The sequence below is a fragment of the Ursus arctos genome, unplaced genomic scaffold (assembly GCF_023065955.2).
Source record: "Ursus arctos isolate Adak ecotype North America unplaced genomic scaffold, UrsArc2.0 scaffold_10, whole genome shotgun sequence".
Lineage (NCBI taxonomy): Eukaryota > Metazoa > Chordata > Mammalia > Carnivora > Ursidae > Ursus > Ursus arctos.
This window is the reverse complement of record NW_026622764.1, coordinates 77,352,935-77,372,586: the sequence shown is the minus strand read 5'-3', so window position 1 is coordinate 77,372,586 and position 19,652 is coordinate 77,352,935. Positions and strand designations below refer to the sequence as shown.

Here is a 19,652-nt window from a genome sequence, read left to right as displayed (position 1 = left end):
ACTGTATATTAGGTAACATATAGGCATACCTCACTTTATTGTGCTTTGCTTTACTGGGTTTCACAGATACTGCATATTTTACAAACAGAAGGGTTTTGGCAACCCTGCATCGAGCCAAGTCTATTGGCATCATTTGTTTCAATAGCATTTGCTCACTGTGTCTCTGTGTCACATCTTAGTAACTGTCACAGTGTCAAACATTTTCATTATCATATTTGTTAGGGTCATCTGTTATCAGTGATGTTTGATGTCACTATTATAATTGTTTGGGGGGTGACATGAACCACACCCATAAAAGACTGCAAACTTAGTAAATGTTATGTGTGTTCCGACTGCTCCACTGACCAGACGTTCCTCTATTTCTGTATATCACTGGGTATCTTCTTACTCCCTGAGACACAACAATATTGAAATTAGGCCAATAAACTACCCTTCAATGTCCTCCAAGTGTTCAAGTCAAAGGTAAACTTGTATCTCTCTCACTATAAATAAAAACCAGAAATTATTAAACTTAGTGAGGAAGGTATGCCAAAAGCTGAGACAGCCTGAAAGCTAGGGCCTCTTGCCCCAAACATGAGCCAAGTTGTGACTGCAACAGAAAAGTCCTTCACGTGCTAATCTATTGAACACAGGAATAAGAAAACAAAACACTGTAGGGGCGCCTGGGTTGCTCAGTCAGTTAAGCATCCACCCTTGGCTCAGGTCATGAGCCCTGGGTCCTGGGACTAAGCCCCGCATGGGGCTCCCTGCTCAACAGGAAGACTGGCTCTCCCTACCCCCTGCTCATGCTCTACCTCTCTCTCAAATAAATAAATAAAATCTTTTTTAAAAATTACTGATTATTGTTGATATGGAGGATGTTTCAGTGGTCTCAATAGAAGTTCAACCCAGCCACAACATCCCTTAAACCAAAACCTAATCTAGAGCAAGGCCTTAACTCTTTTCGATTCTATAAAGGCTGAGAGAGGTGAGGAAGCTGCAGGAAAAAAGTCTCAACTAGCCAAGGCTGGGTCATCAGGTTTAAGGAAAGAAGCCATCTCTATAACATAAAAATACAAGGTGCAACAGCAAGTGCTGATGCAGAAGCTTAAGTCACCCAAAAGATCTAGCTCAGATGATTAATGAAGGTGGGTACACTAAACAACAGATTTTCAATGTAGATTAAATAACCTTACTGGAAGAAGACGCCATCGAGGACATTCATAGCCATAGAGGAGAAGTCAATACCTGGATTCAAAGGACAGGCTGACTGTCTTGTTAGGGGCTAACGCAGCCTTGGTGACCTGAAGATGAAGCCAATGCTCACCGACCATTCTAAAAATCCCAGGGCCCTTAAGAATTGTGCTCAATCCACTCTGCCTGTGCTCTACGCATAGAACAAAGAAGCCTGGATGATAGCACATCTAATTACAACGTGGTTTACTGAATATTTTAAGCCCACTGCTGAGATCTACTGATCAGAAAGAAAAAAAAGATTGCTTTCAAAATACTGCTCCTCATTGACAATGCACCTGGTCACCCAAGAGGTCTGATGGCGATATAAAACAAGATTAATGTTGTTTTCATGCCTGCTGACACAACATCCATTCTGCAGCCCACACGTCAAGGAGCAATTTCAACTTTCAAGTCTTATTATTTAATAAATACATTTCATAAGGTTATAGCTGCCTTAGATAGTGATTCCTCTGATGGATCTGGGCTAAGTAAAATGAGAAATTTCTAGAAAGGATTCACCATTCTAGATGCCATTAAGAACATTTGTGCTTCATGGGAAGAGGTCTAACTATCAACATTAACAGGAGCTTGGATGAAGCTGATTCCAATCTAACCCTCATGGATGCCTTTCAGCTGAGGGGTTCGAGACATCAGTGGAGGAAGTAACTGCAGATGTGGTGGAAACAGCAAGCAAACTAGAAGTGGGGCCTGAAGATGGGACCACACTGCTGCAATCCTATGATAAAACTTTAACAGATGAGGAGCTGCTTCTATGCATGTGCAAAGAAAGTGGTTTCTTGAGATGGAATCTACTCCTGGTGAAGATGCTGTGAAGATTGTTGAAATGACAACAAACAACTTAGCGTTATTACATAAACGTAGTTGATAACACATCAGCAGGGTTTGAGAGGACTGATCTTCCACCAATTTTGAAAGAAGTTCTACTGTGTGTAAAATGGTATCAAACAGCACCACATGCTAAAGAAAAATCCTTCCTGCAAGGAAGACTGTTCATGCAGCAAATTTCAGTATCATCTTATTTTAAGAAACTGCCACAACCACCCCAACCTTCAGCAACCACCAACCTGATCAGTAAAGTTTTTTTTTTTTAATTAAGGCATGCACGTTTTTAAAAACATAATGCTTATTTCACACTTAATATAGTGTATAGGTATAAATATAACTTATATGTACTGGGAAACCAAAGAATTTATTTGACACACTTTATTGTGATATTCACTTTATAGCACTGGTCTAGATCTGAATCTGCAGTATCTTCAAGGTGTATCTATATTGAATAAATGTTAAATTTCTTCAGTATGACAGTTATACTGTAGCTTTTAAGAGAATATTCTTGGCAGATGTATATCAAGTACTGTATTCAGGGATAAAGTATGACATCTGACTCTCAAATGAATTAGCCAAAAAAACAAAAACAAAACTGTATGTATATAGTGAAATAAAACATATGCCAAATGCTAACAATTAGTGAATGTAGACACCATATATATTAACATTAAAGGGTTGCTTTAAAGCTAAAATGTCTTTTCTAACTAAAACTGAAACATACAGGGCACCTGGTGGCTCAGTTGGTTGAGCATCTGATTTCAGCTCCTGCCATGATCTCGGGGTCCTGGGATTGAAACCCATGTGGGGCTCTGAGCTCAGCAGGGAGTCTGCTTCTCTGCACTGCCCCCCCCCCCCGCTTGTGCACTCTGTCCTTCAAATAAATAAAATCTTTAAAAAAAAAGATTTGAAATACACATTTTTCTGCTTCTAGGGAAACAACCCCAACATCGCTTTTAGGGTATCAGTTAGCAAACGGTAAAAACGTAACACTGTATCTTGATTTAATTAAACCTGCAATGGTCTTTAGAAAAACAACACAAAACAGGGGAACCTGGGTGGCTCAGTCGGTTAAGCGGCTGCCTTCAGCTCAGGTCGTGATCCCAGGGTCCTGAGATCAAGCCCTGTATTGGGCTTCATGCTCAGCGGGGGAGTCTGCTTCTCCCACTGCCTGCTGCTCCCCCTCCTCGTGCTTCCTCCCCCCTGCCCGTGTCAAATAATTTTTTAAAAAATCTTTAATGAAAGAAAAAAAAACACACACGAAAAGCTAGAAAGAGAAATTTAAGTAGTGAGCAGCTAGCAATATGCCTACTCAATTCTTATGTAGTTCTAGGGCCTAAGCATCTCTATGTTCTAAGTGTGATTCTAATGTTTAAAGATGTAACATACCATTATTACCATGGATGAAGATTTTAAATTATCCTTTTCTCTGCCATCTTTCTTCTTTGTAATTTCAAAATAGCATAAATATTTAATTAACACATATTTTTGCATAATATGCACTGATCATTATATACACTGTACAAGACTGTTTACCTAGAACTACATATGGTATACAGCACTTAATGACAATTTAAAAGTATTTTCGGGGCACCCAGGTAGTTCAATCGGTTAGGCATCGACTCTTGGTTTCCGCTCAAGTCATGATGGGGGGGGGAGGTCCTAGGATCAAGCTCTCCATCAGGCTTGCACTCACTCAGTGGAGAGTCTGTTTGTCCCTCTCCCTCCACTCCTCCCCCTGCTCTCTTTCTCTCTCAAAAAAATAAATCTTTAAAGAGAGAGATAAAAGTATTTTCAAGGAAATTTTGATTACACAAGAAGTCTACACTTAGAAACTACATCCCCATGATACCACGCCTATAAATCACTTGTATTATCCTTGATATCTGAGATTCAGTCAGTCTATTAATAAATATTTGATTATCCAAAATGTACCAAGACCATAGTTGGGGCTAGAGAATCAGGGTAAGCAAAACAATCCCTGGAGGGTTCTAAAAGACCAAAACAAACAAATGAAAAAGAATGAGTAAACAAATAATTTTAAGAGCTAAGAAGAAAAAACACAATGCTGTCAGAAAGAATTAACAGAGGGAGCCCACTTTACATAAGGCAGTGAGGAAATTCCTCTACATGCAGTTACATTTCAGCTGATACCAACTATCCAAAGAGGGAAAAGAGCATCCTGAGTTCTGTTAGAAGGTTTAACTAACAACACAGTTCTGAGCAAGGATAGTCTATAAAAAATTCCACCTGTAGCACAAAATGAAAAGCAAGGGATGCGGTGTCAGACTAAAATCCACCATTTATTAGTTGTGTAATCTTACACAATTTACTTAACATCTCTCAGCCAGTTTTCTCATCTGAAAAATGGAACAATACGGCTATGAAAATCCAACATGCTCATGATTATGAAATACGGCAGATAATACAATGTTCAACACCTGGTCCATTCCCTCAAAACTGTTTTTAAATTACTCCAAAAGCTACCTGTAAGAAATAGTTAGATATTGGGGCGCCTGGGTGGCACAGCGGTTAGGCGTCTGCCTTCGGCTCAGGGCGTGATCCCGGCGATCTGGGATCGAGCCCCACATCAGGCTCTTCTGCTATGAGCCTGCTTCTTCCTCTCCCACTCCCCCTGCTTGTGTTCCCTCTCTCACTGGCTGTCTCTATCTCTGTCGAATAAATAAATAAAATCTTAAAAAAAAAATAGTTAAATATTTCCCAATGCCTGGATATAACTTTAAAAAAATACCAATTAATCAAAGCCCGCAGTGGAAAAAATACTAACCACATGCCTTGCCTATTGCTTTAGCTCCTTCCTTTCTTCATTAAATAACTATTATTAGCTTACTTTATGGCCAGGAATTATGAGACTACAGGTGCTAAAAAGAGTATAACGCTAAGCAAAATAAGAGAAAGACAAATACCGTATGACTTCGCTCATATGCAGAATTTAAGAAACAAAGGGCAAAAGAGACAAACCAAAAAAAAAAAAAAAGACTCTACCTACAGGGAACAAAACAGATGGTTGGGGGCTGGGGGTGTGAAAGGGTGAAATAGGTGAAGGGGATTAAGAGCACACTTATTCTGATGAACACTGAGTAAGATATACAATTGCTGAATGACTATACTGTACACACGAAACTAATATAACACTGTATGTGAACTATACTAGAATCAAAGTTAGTGTAAATTTAATTAAAAAAAAAAGAACATAGGTGCTAGGATTATAGTGTTAAACAAGACAAAGCCTCTGCCCTCATAGAACTTACATTCTACTGCACAGAAAGACATACAAATTAAAACAGTAAATGCTATGACAAAAAATAAACTGGGAGAGGAGAGTATCAGTGACACTGCAGAGGGGATGACTATATGAAGATAAAACTACTTCTCTGAGAAGATAACATCTTAGCAAAAGGTGAATAAAATGGAACAAGGCCTGTGATGTGGAGCACACATTCTCTAAGCAAAGGGAACAAGACCAAAAAGTATCTGAGGGAATAAACTGGCAGTGCTGTAAAACAGATATAACATGAATGACAGCTTTAGCATGAATGCTTAACGGTCTAAAACAAACTGAAAATGCTTTACAAATCACCAAACTAAGCTGTGGGGCCAAAAACAGATATTTTATATTGTCTTTGTATCCAGTCCCCCAAATCCTAAAATATTTCAATGATCCCAACCAATAATACAATAAATGGGCACACTTTATTACTAACAGAGATAAAAGGAAAAAATACAATAATCAACTAAGGAACTTTTACAACAAATCCAGTGTAAAGTCTAAGGATGAACATCAAGAACTTTGTCGTGGGCAAACTGAAAGGAAAGGCATGTTAATATGGCAAGAGGTTTAATGACTATTATTATAATTACTTACAAGTATTTTTAAGTAAATGGAGAGATACACCACATTCATGGAATGGAAAAGTCAGTATTGTGAAGATGTCAACATTCCCCAGAATGACCTGTACACGCAAGGCAATTTCAATCAAAAGCCCAGCAGAATTTTTTTTTTTAATTGACAAGCTGATTTCAGAATCAGTAAAAATAATCTGAAATTAATGTAACATTGTACATTAACCATACTCAAACTGGGAAATAAACAGATGAAGTAAGTAAGAATATACAAAACAACAATACCCAGAACAATTTTGAAAAAAGAATAAAGTTAGGTGATACTATCTAATTTCAAACCTTAGCATAAAGTAATTAAGAAAGTACAGTATTGGTGTGGGGCACACCTGGCTGGCTCAGTCAGTAGAGCACGCAACTCTCAATCTCAGGGTTGTAAATTTAAGCCCAATGTTGGATGTAGAGATTACCTAAAAATAAAATCTTTCAGGGGCTCTGGGTGGCTCAGTCAATTAAACATCTGACTTCCAGTTCAGGGGCTTCCTGCCCAGTGGGGAGTCGGCTTCTCCCTCTCCCTTCTGGTGCTCCCCCCACCCTGCTCTCGCAGGCTCACTCTCTCTCTAATAAATAAAATCTAAAATAAAATAAATCTTAAAAAAAAAAGAAGTATTGGTGTAACAGACATACAGATCAATGAAACAAAAGATAGCGCAGACGTTTTTCCCCAAGATTTTTGATAAAGATAGAAGATAAAAAAGGAGAAATCATAATCTTTTCAATTATCGGTGCTGGAACAAATGAATAACTGTATGGAAAAAGAATGAACTGTTACCTCACATCATACTCAAAATGGATCACCGGTATAAATAAAAAAGCTATAAAATGTATCAAGAAAGCACAAGAAAAACTTTGCTACCTTGGGAAAGGCAAAAATTTCATACAAGGATCCAAAAAGCACAAATCATAAAAGAAAAAAAAAATCATAAATTATACTTCACTTCTGCTTTCTATTTAAAACATTAAAAAGCAAGCCACAGACTGGGAGAAATCATCATAAAACAGACCTGTATCCAGATGTTTTAATTCAGTAAGGCAAACCTCCCAATTAAAAAATAAGCAAAAAATTTCAACAGAAACTTAATAAAAGATATAAAAATAGCCAAAAAACACATGAAAAAATACTACTCATTAGTAGTTAGGAAAATAAAATTTAAACTCACCATGAGACGCTCCTATACTCACTAGAATATCCAAAAGACTAAAAATGTCCAGTGTTGGTGAATGTATGGAGCAATTACAAACTAGAACTCTCCCACTCATTGCTGGTAGGAATGTGAAATGGTACCACCATTTTGGAAAACAATTTGGCAGTTTCTTATAAAGGTGAAAATTCAGCCATTTACCCCTAAATATTACCCAAGCCACATGAAAACATAATGTTCGCAAGAAGCTTCTACACAAATGTTCACGGTGGCTTTATTCAAAATGGCCAACAGCTGGAAACAACTTGAACATTCACCCACCCTTAAATCACTGGGCAAACTGTGATTATGTCCATATGATGGAATAAAACTCAGCCATAAAAAGGAACAAAATATTGATACAATGGTATGGATGAAATCTCATAAATATTAGGCCAAGCAAAAGAAATCAAACACAAGTGGCACCTGGGTGGCTCAGTCAGTTAAATGTCTGACTTCAGCTCAGATCGTGATCCCAGAGTCCTGGGATAGAGCCTCGAGTCAGGCTCCCTGCTCAGCTGGGAGTATGCCTGTCCCTCTCCCTCTGCCCTGCTCATGCTCTCTCAGTCTCTCTGTCAAATAAATAAAATCTTAAAAAAAGAAAAAAAAGGAAGAAAGAAAGAAAGAAACCAAACACAAAAGAGTACATACTATTTCATTTATATGAAATAACTAGAAAAGGCAAAAGTAATTTATAGGAGTGCAGAAAGATCAATAGCTGTCTAATACACAGTTAAAGGGTGGAGAATACTGCAGAAGAACACAAAGGAACTTGTTTGGATGATGAAAATGTTCTCTACTTGACTGTGACTATAAGTTACATAAGTATATTCACTTGTTAAAATTCAGTGAGCTTTACATTTAAAATTGGGTGCATTTTAATTCATGAAAGTTATGTACTTATCAATCTCAAGAAGAAGTTGGGCATTTCTTTTAGCTGTATTTCTGCTGAAAGCATAGCATCAAAGCTTAATTCCCTCGAATTTCCAGAAATTCTGTAAACAACCTAATAATACGTAAAAAATCCAGTTCTGCTAAAACTAAAAAAAAAACTATGCATTTAAAAAGTTGATTAAAATGTCATTCATCTATCATTTAAATATAAAATTTTCCTGCACATATAGCATTCAGTCAGCTGAATGAAAATCATAATAGAAAACATTTCTAAGATTCAAGTATGAATCAATAATACTGAAGTCTGAAGTCTGACTCCTGGAGATACACAAAAATTCCTTATTTATATTCAGTGAATATTCACTCAACACCTACTTACCATATGCCAAGACAGTATGATGAACTGTACAAGGAAAGACAGAAGTTCAGAACAGAGAGAAGCCCATTTGCAACTGCACAGAAGGATGATGAGATGTTTAAAACTTACGTTGTTAGCAAGAACGCCCCATCACCACATCTTTCCAGAGCCTTTCGTGCAGGAGGTTTTGCTGCAAATTCTACAAAACCTTTTCCTGTAGCTCTACCACGATCATCCACAACCACAACGGCTTTCTCTACAGGACCAAACTGGGAAAATGCTTGCTCTAGTAGCTCATTGGAAACAACCGGCGAAAGGTTCTTGACAGTTAGGGCTGCTCCATGTGTAGCAAAACGAATTCGGAGAGGTCTGCTCTTCAAAATGGTGCCATCCAGCTCTGCTTTTGCAATTTCAGCCAGTGTTCTGGATTCCTTTTTAGGAGGAAAAATCACTTTTTAAAGATGATAGTAACACAAATAATTTTAAATAGTGGTTTCTAGGGAGAAGAGCTGGGTAGCTTTTGGAAATGGCTAACAGGGTCACTTTGTTTTTGTGTCATTCAATTTTGGTATCACGTGCATTGTATTAATTATTCAACAGTAAGTATGTTTAAATATCCCAATGTCCCAAGTCATCACTAAAAGATTATCTATTCAGAAATTACGAGCTATTAAATATTCGAAGCAGTATCTTTTTTAAATCTCCTACATATATTAAAGAAAATTGTAATTACTTTTTTTGAGACCAAGCACCAGTTACAGGAAGCTATTATTTAAAACAGAGTAATTTCCCATATATTCCATGTTTTTGACATTTACATCTTAATAAAACATCCCACCTCTCCAATGCCAGAAAAATCCCCTTTCCTTTTTATTTCTTTTTTATATCATCTATGAAAACTACCATCAGATGTTGTTAACCATTTCTGAAATACTTTCATGGGCTACACATTTCTCCATTATACTGAGAAAGGCAAACGTGTACATTCATGGGCCATAAGAGTTCTCTTCATTATAGAGAGAATCAAGTGCACGCGCATTTATAAACTAAAAAATACATTCACTGCTGAAACCACCAGGGACGGTCCTTCTTGAAGAATTGTTGGTACAGAATACACACATCTAAACATAATCAACAAACTTATAAGTTTAATATAGGTATGTTCTTTTTCTTTGTGTTGTGAGAACTCTCCAGTGAGAATTGAAAGAAGTTTTATATGCACTTGTTAGTGAGCAAATATACTGTCTTATGAAAAAAGTCTTAAGATCACAATAGATCCTTATTCAATCCCTAAAATATTCATGACAGGTTTAAATGACTACACTTATGCAAAAATCTATCTACAGAACTAATTTTATAAGGACAAATGAATCTAACCTTTTTATAGATTTTCAAAATACCTATTTTTAAAACTTACTCTTGGGGTGCCTAACTGGCTAAGACAGTAGAGCATGTGACTTAATCTCAGAGTTGTTAAATTCAAGCTCCACCTTGGATATAGAGATTACTTAAAAATAAAATCTCAAAAAATAAATAAATAAATAAAAGTTACTCTTAAAAATTTTTTTTAACTTAAGCTATTCTTAAAGGAACCGCAAGCATCCAATAAATGTCTAACAAGCAATAGCTACTTTGTACTTAATATGTCATATAATCCAACAACTGAAAGGCATAGATTTTTAAAATGCTTTTGGGTCTAACTGGGGATGGGAAGAGGCACGAGGAAATTTCATGGGGTGATGATAGTTTTCTGTATCTTGACAGGAGTTTGAATTAAACAAATGTTATTTGTCTAAAATCACCAAACTGTACACTTAAAATTTGTGCATTTCACTGTATGATTTCAAATGCCTCAAAAAATAATACTGGACTCTAGTTAATGATAAGCATGCTAGAGTGTTCAAAGAGTCAAGAACTGATAGGCAGAGAGCGATGAATAGATAAGTGGGAAAAAACTAACAAAACTTAGAGAATCTAGATAGTGGATCTATGGATATTCATTACTATATATCTGAAATTTTTTCATAGTAAAATGTTTATAAGGGTAGGAGGATAAAGAGAACCTGGTGAGGACTTCCTAAAACTTAAGAGTGGTGGGACGCCTGCTGGCTCATTTGATAGAGTGTGTCACTCTGGATCTCGGGGTTGTGAATTCAACCCCCACACTGGGAGTAGAGATTACTTAAAAATAAAATCTTAAGAAAATAATAAATAAATGAAATAAATAAAACTGAAGAGTGCTTCCAGGGGGCATCTCCTGTTCAGATTCAGTCAAGTATATTCACAACATTACATACCCCCCCCCCAGAGAAGCAGGAAATCCCAATTTTTATGCTAAATCAAGTAATTTTTTTACAGTTGGCAGTGAATTCAATTTTTAGTACTTTTGGGCCAAATGTTTATGCTGTCAGGAGTTTTCAATACCATAATCCTTCTTCAAAGTTTATGCTCTTCATGGTTTAAATAATTCTACATCAGGGCTTCTCAACTTTAGCACTCTTGACTTCATGGACAAAATTCTTGTTGTGGGGGGCTGTCCTGTGCATTACAGGAGGTTTAAGTCAGTAGAACCCCCACTTCTGACAATGAAAAATGTCTCCAGACAGTGTCAAATGTCCCCTAGGAAGCAAAACCACCCCACTTAAGAACCACTGCTGTAAATGTGTACTAAAGTTATCTGTAAAATCAATTAAAATAATGTGTTTGAAATGAAACCAAAGATTTCTTTACTTCATGCCACAGAACAACAATAACAAGGTAACTTTTACTAAGTAGGTACTATATACTAGCCATTCATTATTTTATATAAATATACATATATAAATATACATATATATACCTGTATAAATACACACACATACACAAATTAGCTTCCATTATCCTTATCAACAATCTTACAAAGTGGGTTGTTACTATTCCCACTACACATATGGGGAAACAGGCCTAGACAGATGGAAGTAACTCACCCCTGGACCTATACAGAATCCATAATCTCTACCAATACACCATAAATCCCTCCTTCCAGCTAGTGTCCATGCATCACTCTGCATAAAAAGTAAAACTATAGGTTTTTAACTTAAAGGAATACAAAAAATAACAAGAAACTAAGTGACTACCCCAAGATAGAGACTGCTTGAATTAGGATCTCATGATGTCCACTGGACCCTTTCGAAAGGCTCTTTCCAAAGCACATTTTCTTTTCTCATTGTTGGCTAGTGGTTAAAATTCACCACTGCAAGAGTACTAAATTTATAAGTACAAGGAAATCCACTGATGCAAAATAGAAATAGCCTTCAAGTCTATCAACAGAAAGTTGACTGGGTAACTGCATGTAATGACCATATAATATGGTCATTAAAAATCAATCTAATGATATGAGAAAATGTCAAAGAGATATTAAATGAAAATCTCAAATCACAACAGAATGTGTACGATATGTTTTGATATAGAAAAATCACACAAAGTTTAACAGTGATTACGTTTAATGTGTTAGGGGACAATCTTTCACTAGAATTAAAATTGTAATAAGAAAACTTCCCTGAACTAAAAGAGCACTTGAAATTATACGCTGGACAGGCCCACTAAGGAGATTCTATGACTAATCTTCTCTAGTATTTGACATTCGGTAAGAAGCACACAGTATTTCATTATTAAAAACCAAAAACACAAGGGGAGAGTATGTAGTCCTCCCCAATGGCTAAATTAATGCAAATTCAGTTTATTTTTAACTCTTTAATTACAACAGGGTTCTCAAACCTTAGAAAACATAAGAATAACATGGAGGGCTAATTAAAACCCAAGATTGTTGGGCCCCAACCCCACAATTTCTGATTCAGTAGATCTAATCTAAGGTGGGGTCTCAGAATTTGCATTTCTAACAAATTCCCAATTAACAGTTTTTGAGATGGTCTAGGGTCAGCATTGCTAGCATGACTGATAGGGAAAATAATATAAGACTAGGGAGAGATGTAAATCTGTTGGAAAGAAACCACACTTGAGTGAATCACTACCAGAAGTCTGGTTCACTAAAGCTAAAAGTAGGGGAGGGGGAGATAAAAGCAGAAACAAAGTTCAAGTCAAACTAATACCAGTTTTAACTATATTAAACTAGTTTTAAAATACAGCACTGGGACTTCTGGCTGGCTCAGTCTGAGAAGCATGTGGCTCTTAATTTCGGGGTCGTCAGTTCGAGCCCCTCACTGGGTGTAGAGATCACTTAAATAAGTAAACTTTTTAAAAAATACACTACAACTTCTCAGTTAATTTAGCCAATCAGTAACCAGTCAAAACCTAAAAAAGAAGCTTTTAGGTCTAAAATTCCAGGAAATGTATCTAAAATAAACAGTCTATATCAACCCTCATGTACCATGGATTCACAATATGGATTAGGCCTTTAGGAGGAAATGCCACTTCAATTCTTTTTCCTCCCCATTACATACTAGCAACGCTGACCCTACACCATCTCCAAAATCTTGTCTCACCTAATCAATTAACCGGAAACCTACAACCAGCAAGGTAAGAAAATTTATTTAATTTTGAAGATTAACTGCTGAACAAGTAAAACGCATTCCTAAAAATATAAATCAAATAAAATTACACCACTATTATAGAGCCACTACACCACCACTACATACTATAGCCACTACACCATTACTTACATTCAAATCAGGTATACACTACATGATTTTCCTAAGTAGAAAAAGATACATAATAGCTCAGAAATACTGAAGGCTTTTAAATGTACCTGTTAATTATACAGCCCAGATTAAACAGTAAAGTTATCCATAAAGTCAAAATTGTAAGCTAAATTCTAATTTCCCATTGACATATTTTTAACATTCCTACACAAAAAATACAGCATGATAGGTTTGGAGGAGCATATCCCAAAGGAGCAGACAAGAGCTGTCCTCACCTCCCCATTTCATAATCCCATAGACTTTTTTTAGTAAAGAAACTAAAAGCTAATAGCCACTAGCCACATGTGGCTATTTAAATTTAAGAATAAATAAAAATTTAAAGTTTAAATCCTCCCGCACAATTGCTACATTTCAAGTGCCCTAAAGTCACATACGGCTAGTAGCTACTACACTGGACAGCACATTACTCATAGCATTTCCATCACTGCAGAAGTTCTATTGGACAGGGCTAATACACTAAAGGAAAAAAAGGATTATTAGTAGGTTTAAAGATGGAAGAAGATTTTTCCATGTCAAAATGTTTACTACTGGCTTATTTTTTAAGTGTAAGGCTTCCAAAACAAAAGGATGTGCAGTCCTACCATTCTTCCTCCAGAATGTCAACTTTAGAACAGACCACAGGGTGCCAGAGGCTCAAGACTATGAAAATGTTAAATAACTTCTTTTGGAAAAGTTTACTAAAAACTGCCTAAAATACTTCATTGTAGAAACCTAAATTCCTTTAAGATAACTTTTGGAATTATATTAAAAATAATTTTACCAAATGACAGACTGTTTCTCTAACGTCCAAAAGATAACTATTTATAACTTTACGTTCAAAACGCACTGATTACATAACTTCAATTTTAAGAGAATTTCCAGGTCTCATTAATAATACCCTATGAATGGGAGCCTGGGTGGCTAAATCGTTAAGCGTCTGCCTTTGGCTCAGGTCATGATACCCGGGTCTTGGGATTGAGCCCTACATCCGGCTCCCTGCTCAGCAGGAAATCTGCTTCCTCCTCGCCCACTCCCCCTGCCTGTGTTCCCTCTCTTGCTCGCTCTGTCAAATAAATAAAATCTTTAAAAATATATATACATATATATATACCCTATGAAGATTCACCCTCTCTTGAAGCCATTTAGACTTTAAATGTTCTCCCTAAAAAATACGTCATTAAATTACAATCAATTCTATCTACATATTAAAATTTTGCCTTGGCTAATCATGAAGAGAACCCGATTTTGAATGTTAAAACTCCAATTAGCTTCCACAAACTGCCATGCACATAAAATTCGACGGTCAAACTAGAAAGGCAACACAACACAAAAAGCCCTTGTGTAAAAGTGTCTCCAAGAAAAATATTTTGTTGGGAAAAAAATCAAGCATCTAAATACAAAATACAATAAAGCTATATTAATTGACACTGACGGAGTTCACGACAAAGCACTTAGGAAAACCGAGGTAGGTATTTTGTCCCGTAAGAGCAAACCCCCGCTGTTTGAATTTTTTTAAAAAAAATGTGTGAGGCACAATTTTTGCATGTTATTGGAAAACTTTTAAGACTTAGACTAAAAAGTAAAATGTGTACTCTTCTAGCATTAAAATGTGCACGTAAAATATAATATACTCCCCACCCCAAAACGTGGAAACGTCCAGAATGTTTGGAAAGAGAACATCCTACATTAGATACGTAACAATTCGACACCGTCCCAGTATTACAGAGTTTAAGAACTAGGCAGTTAAAGGTGGGCTGCGCTGAGGTGAGAAACAACATGGTTTACCGTTAAACGCATGCAAGTCGGGTTGCAACCAAGGAGATGATTTGGAAAATATTTAAGAAGCGAGTCCGCTGGTTGGTCCTCCATGCCCAATGAAATTTCTGGTAAGACCGAAGCTTCCGTTCCAAATTCATATCTAATTCATTTACCTTACAACAGTTTTTCCTGGAAGAAGTCTCACCCCAAAACGTTTCTGAATCTTGTCGGAACCAGAGAACTAGAACCCATTGGGCCGGGTTAGCCGAAGCCTACGTAGCGCGGGGCAAGCGAAGCCGGACGCGCGCAGAGCAGAAAACGTTGGCGACAGCAATCGCGGAGCGACGGGAAACCGAGCCCGCTAATCGGAAATACCGGGCTAAAACGCCGCTCTGGGTGAGAGGACAATCCAGCACGGCGGGAAAGACAAGGACGGGAGGCGCCGCGGTTTTCACAGGCCACAGCGAAAACCGCAGCTGGGACAAGGGTTTTCTCCAAGGCGGCTGAAGAACGTGGAGGGCCGCCGCGGCGACCCGCTCCTCTAAGGGGCCTCCCTTCACGCCCCCTTCCCCCGACACCGCCACCGGCTAGGCCCGACACTCACCAAACGGATGAAGCCAAAGCCACGGTCTCGATTGATAAAGACCTCGCTGGGCTCCCCGTAGCGCTCGAAGAGCCTCTTGAAGTCCTCCTCCGTGATGTCTGTGGGCAGGTTCCCCACGAACAGTCGGCAGCGTTGCGTGTACGTCTTTTCGCCTGGCTTGAGGAAGCTCTTGATGTCGATGGTGAATCCCATCTCTTCATCGGGGTGGTCCTCTGGGGGCACGGAGGCAGGTGGCGCCGGCTCCCCTGCTAGCGCGAGGGCCATGGCGGCCGCCGGCTCGCTTTCGCCTGCCGCGGACTCAAGAGCTCGAAGGCGGGCCGGGTTTTTCTCAATGCGTACTTGCTTCAGGTTTCCTCTTAACATCATCTTAGTGAGTTAACTTCAGACACCGGATATAATTCTAGAACTATAGCTGTATCTCTGTATATACCTACAGAAATGGAATATAGAAAAAAATAGTCAGAGAAGACTGGTAGGTCTTCTAGCGCGCTGCCCTGCCAGATCCGACTCACGGCCGCGGTAGCCGCACGTTCAAAATGGCGCTGCCACCAGCCGCAGTTACAAGAAGAGACGCCGGCTGTAAGTCCCGCCCCTCCGCAAAGGCCGTCGCCGGAGCCAACGCGCCTGCGCATTATTGGCGCCAACGGCAAGATAACTAGCATGCGCAAGAGCACGCCATTCACTGAGCTGCCTGCCCAAGCCACCTCCTAGGCTTCGCGAAAAGCGGTTTCCCATCTTCCCGAATTAGCCGACGGTGGGGTTGCACTTGTGAGATAATTGTGTTATGTGTGCACACAATGATTTGGGGAATATCCATACTCTTTTAAATATCCAGCTCAATTCTCAATGACTATGGAAAAATGAAAACTTGCAGATTTTATGCATGGCATTGAATAAGAAGATATTTCCCAGTAATTGAAACAAGTAAAAACATTTATTTCTGCCCGTTTAAACAGCAAGGTTTTTATTATATTTACTGATAAGACTATCTATCCCGTTCTATAAAATAATTATGCTGTTGATTATTCACCTCCGAGAAGGACTCCATGAAATTGCTTATGAAATTCTGAATTCTTGTGGACCATACTCCATAACAAGAGTCAACAAATATTTTCTGTAAAGGGCCAGTTTGCAAATATTTTAAGATCTGTGAGCCACACACTGTCTGCCAAACTACTCAGTTCTGCTCAGTACCTCTCCTGGGACATGGGCAGGCAGTCCTCAGTGAGTGTTAGAAAGAAATGAATTCACTCTCTGCAAAACATTTCAGTAGCTTCTCATGAGGTTAAACATATGCTCACTTAGGAAGAGCAATCCCACTCCTGATTAAACAGTGAAGGTCATGGTCACACAAAAAACTACATGCAAATGTTTACAGGGACTTTATTTGTAATCAACAAAAACTGGAAACAATCCAAATGTCCAACTAGTGATAGGTAAAGAGTGTGATGTTCACATAATAAAATATGCTCAGCAATAAAAAGGAACGCACTACAGAACACAGATCCAATCAGAGGTTGCCAGGGGCTGGGGGGTTGGGGTGGTGACTACACAGGGACACAGGGAAATTTTTGGAACGATGAAACTCTATTTTGAATGAGGTGGTGGCAATTGTATGTGTTTGTCAAAACTTGGTAAACTGCACTAAAAGGGTCAGCATTACTGTATGTAAATTATGCCTTAAAAATTTTTAAACGATCCAAAAATTTTAAAATAAAACACCATCAAGACTAATCCCTATTTACCTTAGTGACCATCCAAATTCTAATCACTCAGACTCTAATTCCCGTATGGGTCTGTAAATTGCTGAGTCTGACCGAATTCCCCACACCCCTTTGCCCCAAAGCCTTCTACTGAGTGCTTGGAAACTCACTCTCTGTCATCAGCAAAATCCCCTATCTTTAATTTTTCTCTGAACATCTTCCTGCTTTAACTGGAATATGGTTTTCCTCTGAAGATTGCTTCCTCAACAGCCCTCCCTAGAAGTGGACCTTTTTTCCTACATCCCATGTGTCACGGACTTAAGTATGAGACACAGACATTCTCCATGAACCCTTGTAACTTGGAGAACATCCCTCTCCTTCAGCAAAAATCCCAGCTCCAAAATTCTCATGCCGACATAAACATGAGCTTATGCTCCCTTTTCCGTTCTCCGTCTTCTTTACTCTCCTTTCCCTCCTGTGATAACTTTCTCACCACTCTTTAAATTTATAACCACAAATGTCAGGTAGAACCTCAGCCCCTACTTATTTCTCTCACCTAACAATTTCAGACTATCTTCTCTCTCTCAAACCAACACTCCCCCACCTCATTCATAGCCAATATTGTCAATTTTTATTAACTTCGCTGAAGAAAAAGACACAATCAGAATAAAATTGCCCTACTCAATCAGCATCAAATCAACGAACCTAATTCCATATGTAGCCTTCCCTCCTGTTACAAGAATGAATTGCCAATGATCCCAAGGCCAACCCACTGGATAGCATCTCTTTCCAAACACTTCGCTTCCACAGTTACCTAGTTACCTTTCCAAGTGGTCAATCACTTGATCTGGATTCTACTATATCCAAACTGCTACCCAACTATATCCAAAACAAACTGCTGATAAAACTGTCACCTTAAAAAAAAAAAGGAAAGAAAAAAATCCTTCCTAGATCAATGTTGTCCTTTAGTTATTTCTTTATTAGAAAGAAAGGAAGAAAGAAAGAGAGAAAGCAGAAGAATTTTCTATATTTTCTGTCTCTATTTGTTCATTTGATATCTCCTTAAGCCACATTAATCAGATATCTATCCCCGCATTCCATTCCTCTGAGACCTCTCTTGGCATAATGGGCAACAGCCTCTACTTTACCAGGTGCGACAGTCAAATCTCAAACTTCAGCAGCATTTGACATTGTAGACCCATGGCTGGGTTTCACCATGTGTAATTTGGGAATAATAACTACTTAACAGTTATTGTGCATAGTAAATGGATTGCATTTATATAATATTTGGAAAATATTCTGATACCATAAGTGTTATTATTGGTTACTTTTCTCCTACCTTCTGGAAACACTGTTCTGTCTTCTGTACTATCATATTCTCCTGGTGTTCTTACACCGCACTGGCCTCAGTCATTGTACCTTTCTTAGGAATCTTTAGCATCTTGGAGAGCCACAAGTTTAAGTTCTTCTCTCTTCTTTAGCTACATTCGCTCCCTAGGTAAGACCATCCACATCATGGTGCCTCAGAAGCATTAGAGCATATTTTCTAAACCTCAACACTATTTGCATTTTGGACCAAATAATTATTTGTTATGAGGGGATGTTTAGCAGCATGACTGGCTTCTACCAAATAGGTGCCAGTAGCACCCCACTCCCGGTTGTGACCAAGCAAAACCTGCCAGGCATTATTCTAATTGTGTTACACCTATTAACTCATTAATCTTCATAACAATCTCTTAAGGTAGATATTATTGTCATTTTTTATTTTTTTTATTTTTAAAAGATTTTATTTGTCAGAGAGAAGGTGGAGAGAGAGCACACAAGCAGGGGGAGCAGTAGGCAGGGGGAGAAGCAGACTCCCTACTGAGCAAGGAACCGGATGCGGGACTCCATCCCAGGACCCTGGGATCATGACCTGAGCCTAGTGCAGACCCTTAACCGACTGAGCCCAGGAGTCCCTATTGTTGTCACTTTTTTTTAAATATGGATTTTTTTAAAGATTTTATTTATTCATTTGATAGAGAGAGGACAAGCAGGGGGAGTGGCAGGCAGAGGGAGAGGGAGAAGCAGGACCCTGGGATCGTGACCCGAGCTGAAGGCAGACGTTTAACCAACTGAGCCACCCAGGCACCCCCGTTGTCACTTTCAAACTTTATTTTTTAGAGCAGTTTTAGAATCACAGCAAAATTAAGAAGAAGGTACAGAGAAGAATGATACATCTGTTACAGCTGATGAACCCATACTGTTACATCATGATCACGCAGAGTCCAGTGCGGTTCGCTCAGTGGTGTATATTCTATGGGTCTGGAAAAATTTATGATGACACGTATTCACCATTATAGTATTATACAGAGTGCTTTCTCTTAAGATTTCATTTGTTTGAGGGGATAATAAGAAGGGGGAATGAACCATGAGAGACTATGGACTATGAGAAACAAACTGAGGGCCTCAGAGGGGAGGGGGGTGGGGGAATGGGATAGGCTGGTGATGGGTAGT

The 19,652-nt window shown here is 38.4% G+C and overlaps 1 protein-coding gene across 3 annotated transcripts in view; it reads right to left on the bottom strand.

The window, feature by feature from the left end:
- PSPC1 (paraspeckle component 1) overlaps nucleotides 1-16,036 on the bottom strand; it is a 101,093-nt gene extending 85,057 nt beyond the window's left edge. For 2 of the 3 annotated variants that reach the window (XR_008958478.1, XM_057309846.1), the window contains exons 1-2: nucleotides 15,454-16,020; nucleotides 8,545-8,846 (exon numbers count right to left, since the gene is read on the bottom strand). Coding sequence is in view for 2 of the 3 variants with exons in the window: in XM_057309846.1 (XP_057165829.1) it covers nucleotides 8,545-8,846; nucleotides 15,454-15,819 (668 nt within the window). In the remaining variant the exon portion in view is untranslated. Of the gene's footprint in view, nucleotides 1-8,544; nucleotides 8,847-15,453 lie in introns of all 3 variants that reach the window. The other variant, XM_048215741.2, reaches the window with a different exon arrangement.
- Between the last annotated feature and the right edge of the window lie 3,616 nt (nucleotides 16,037-19,652).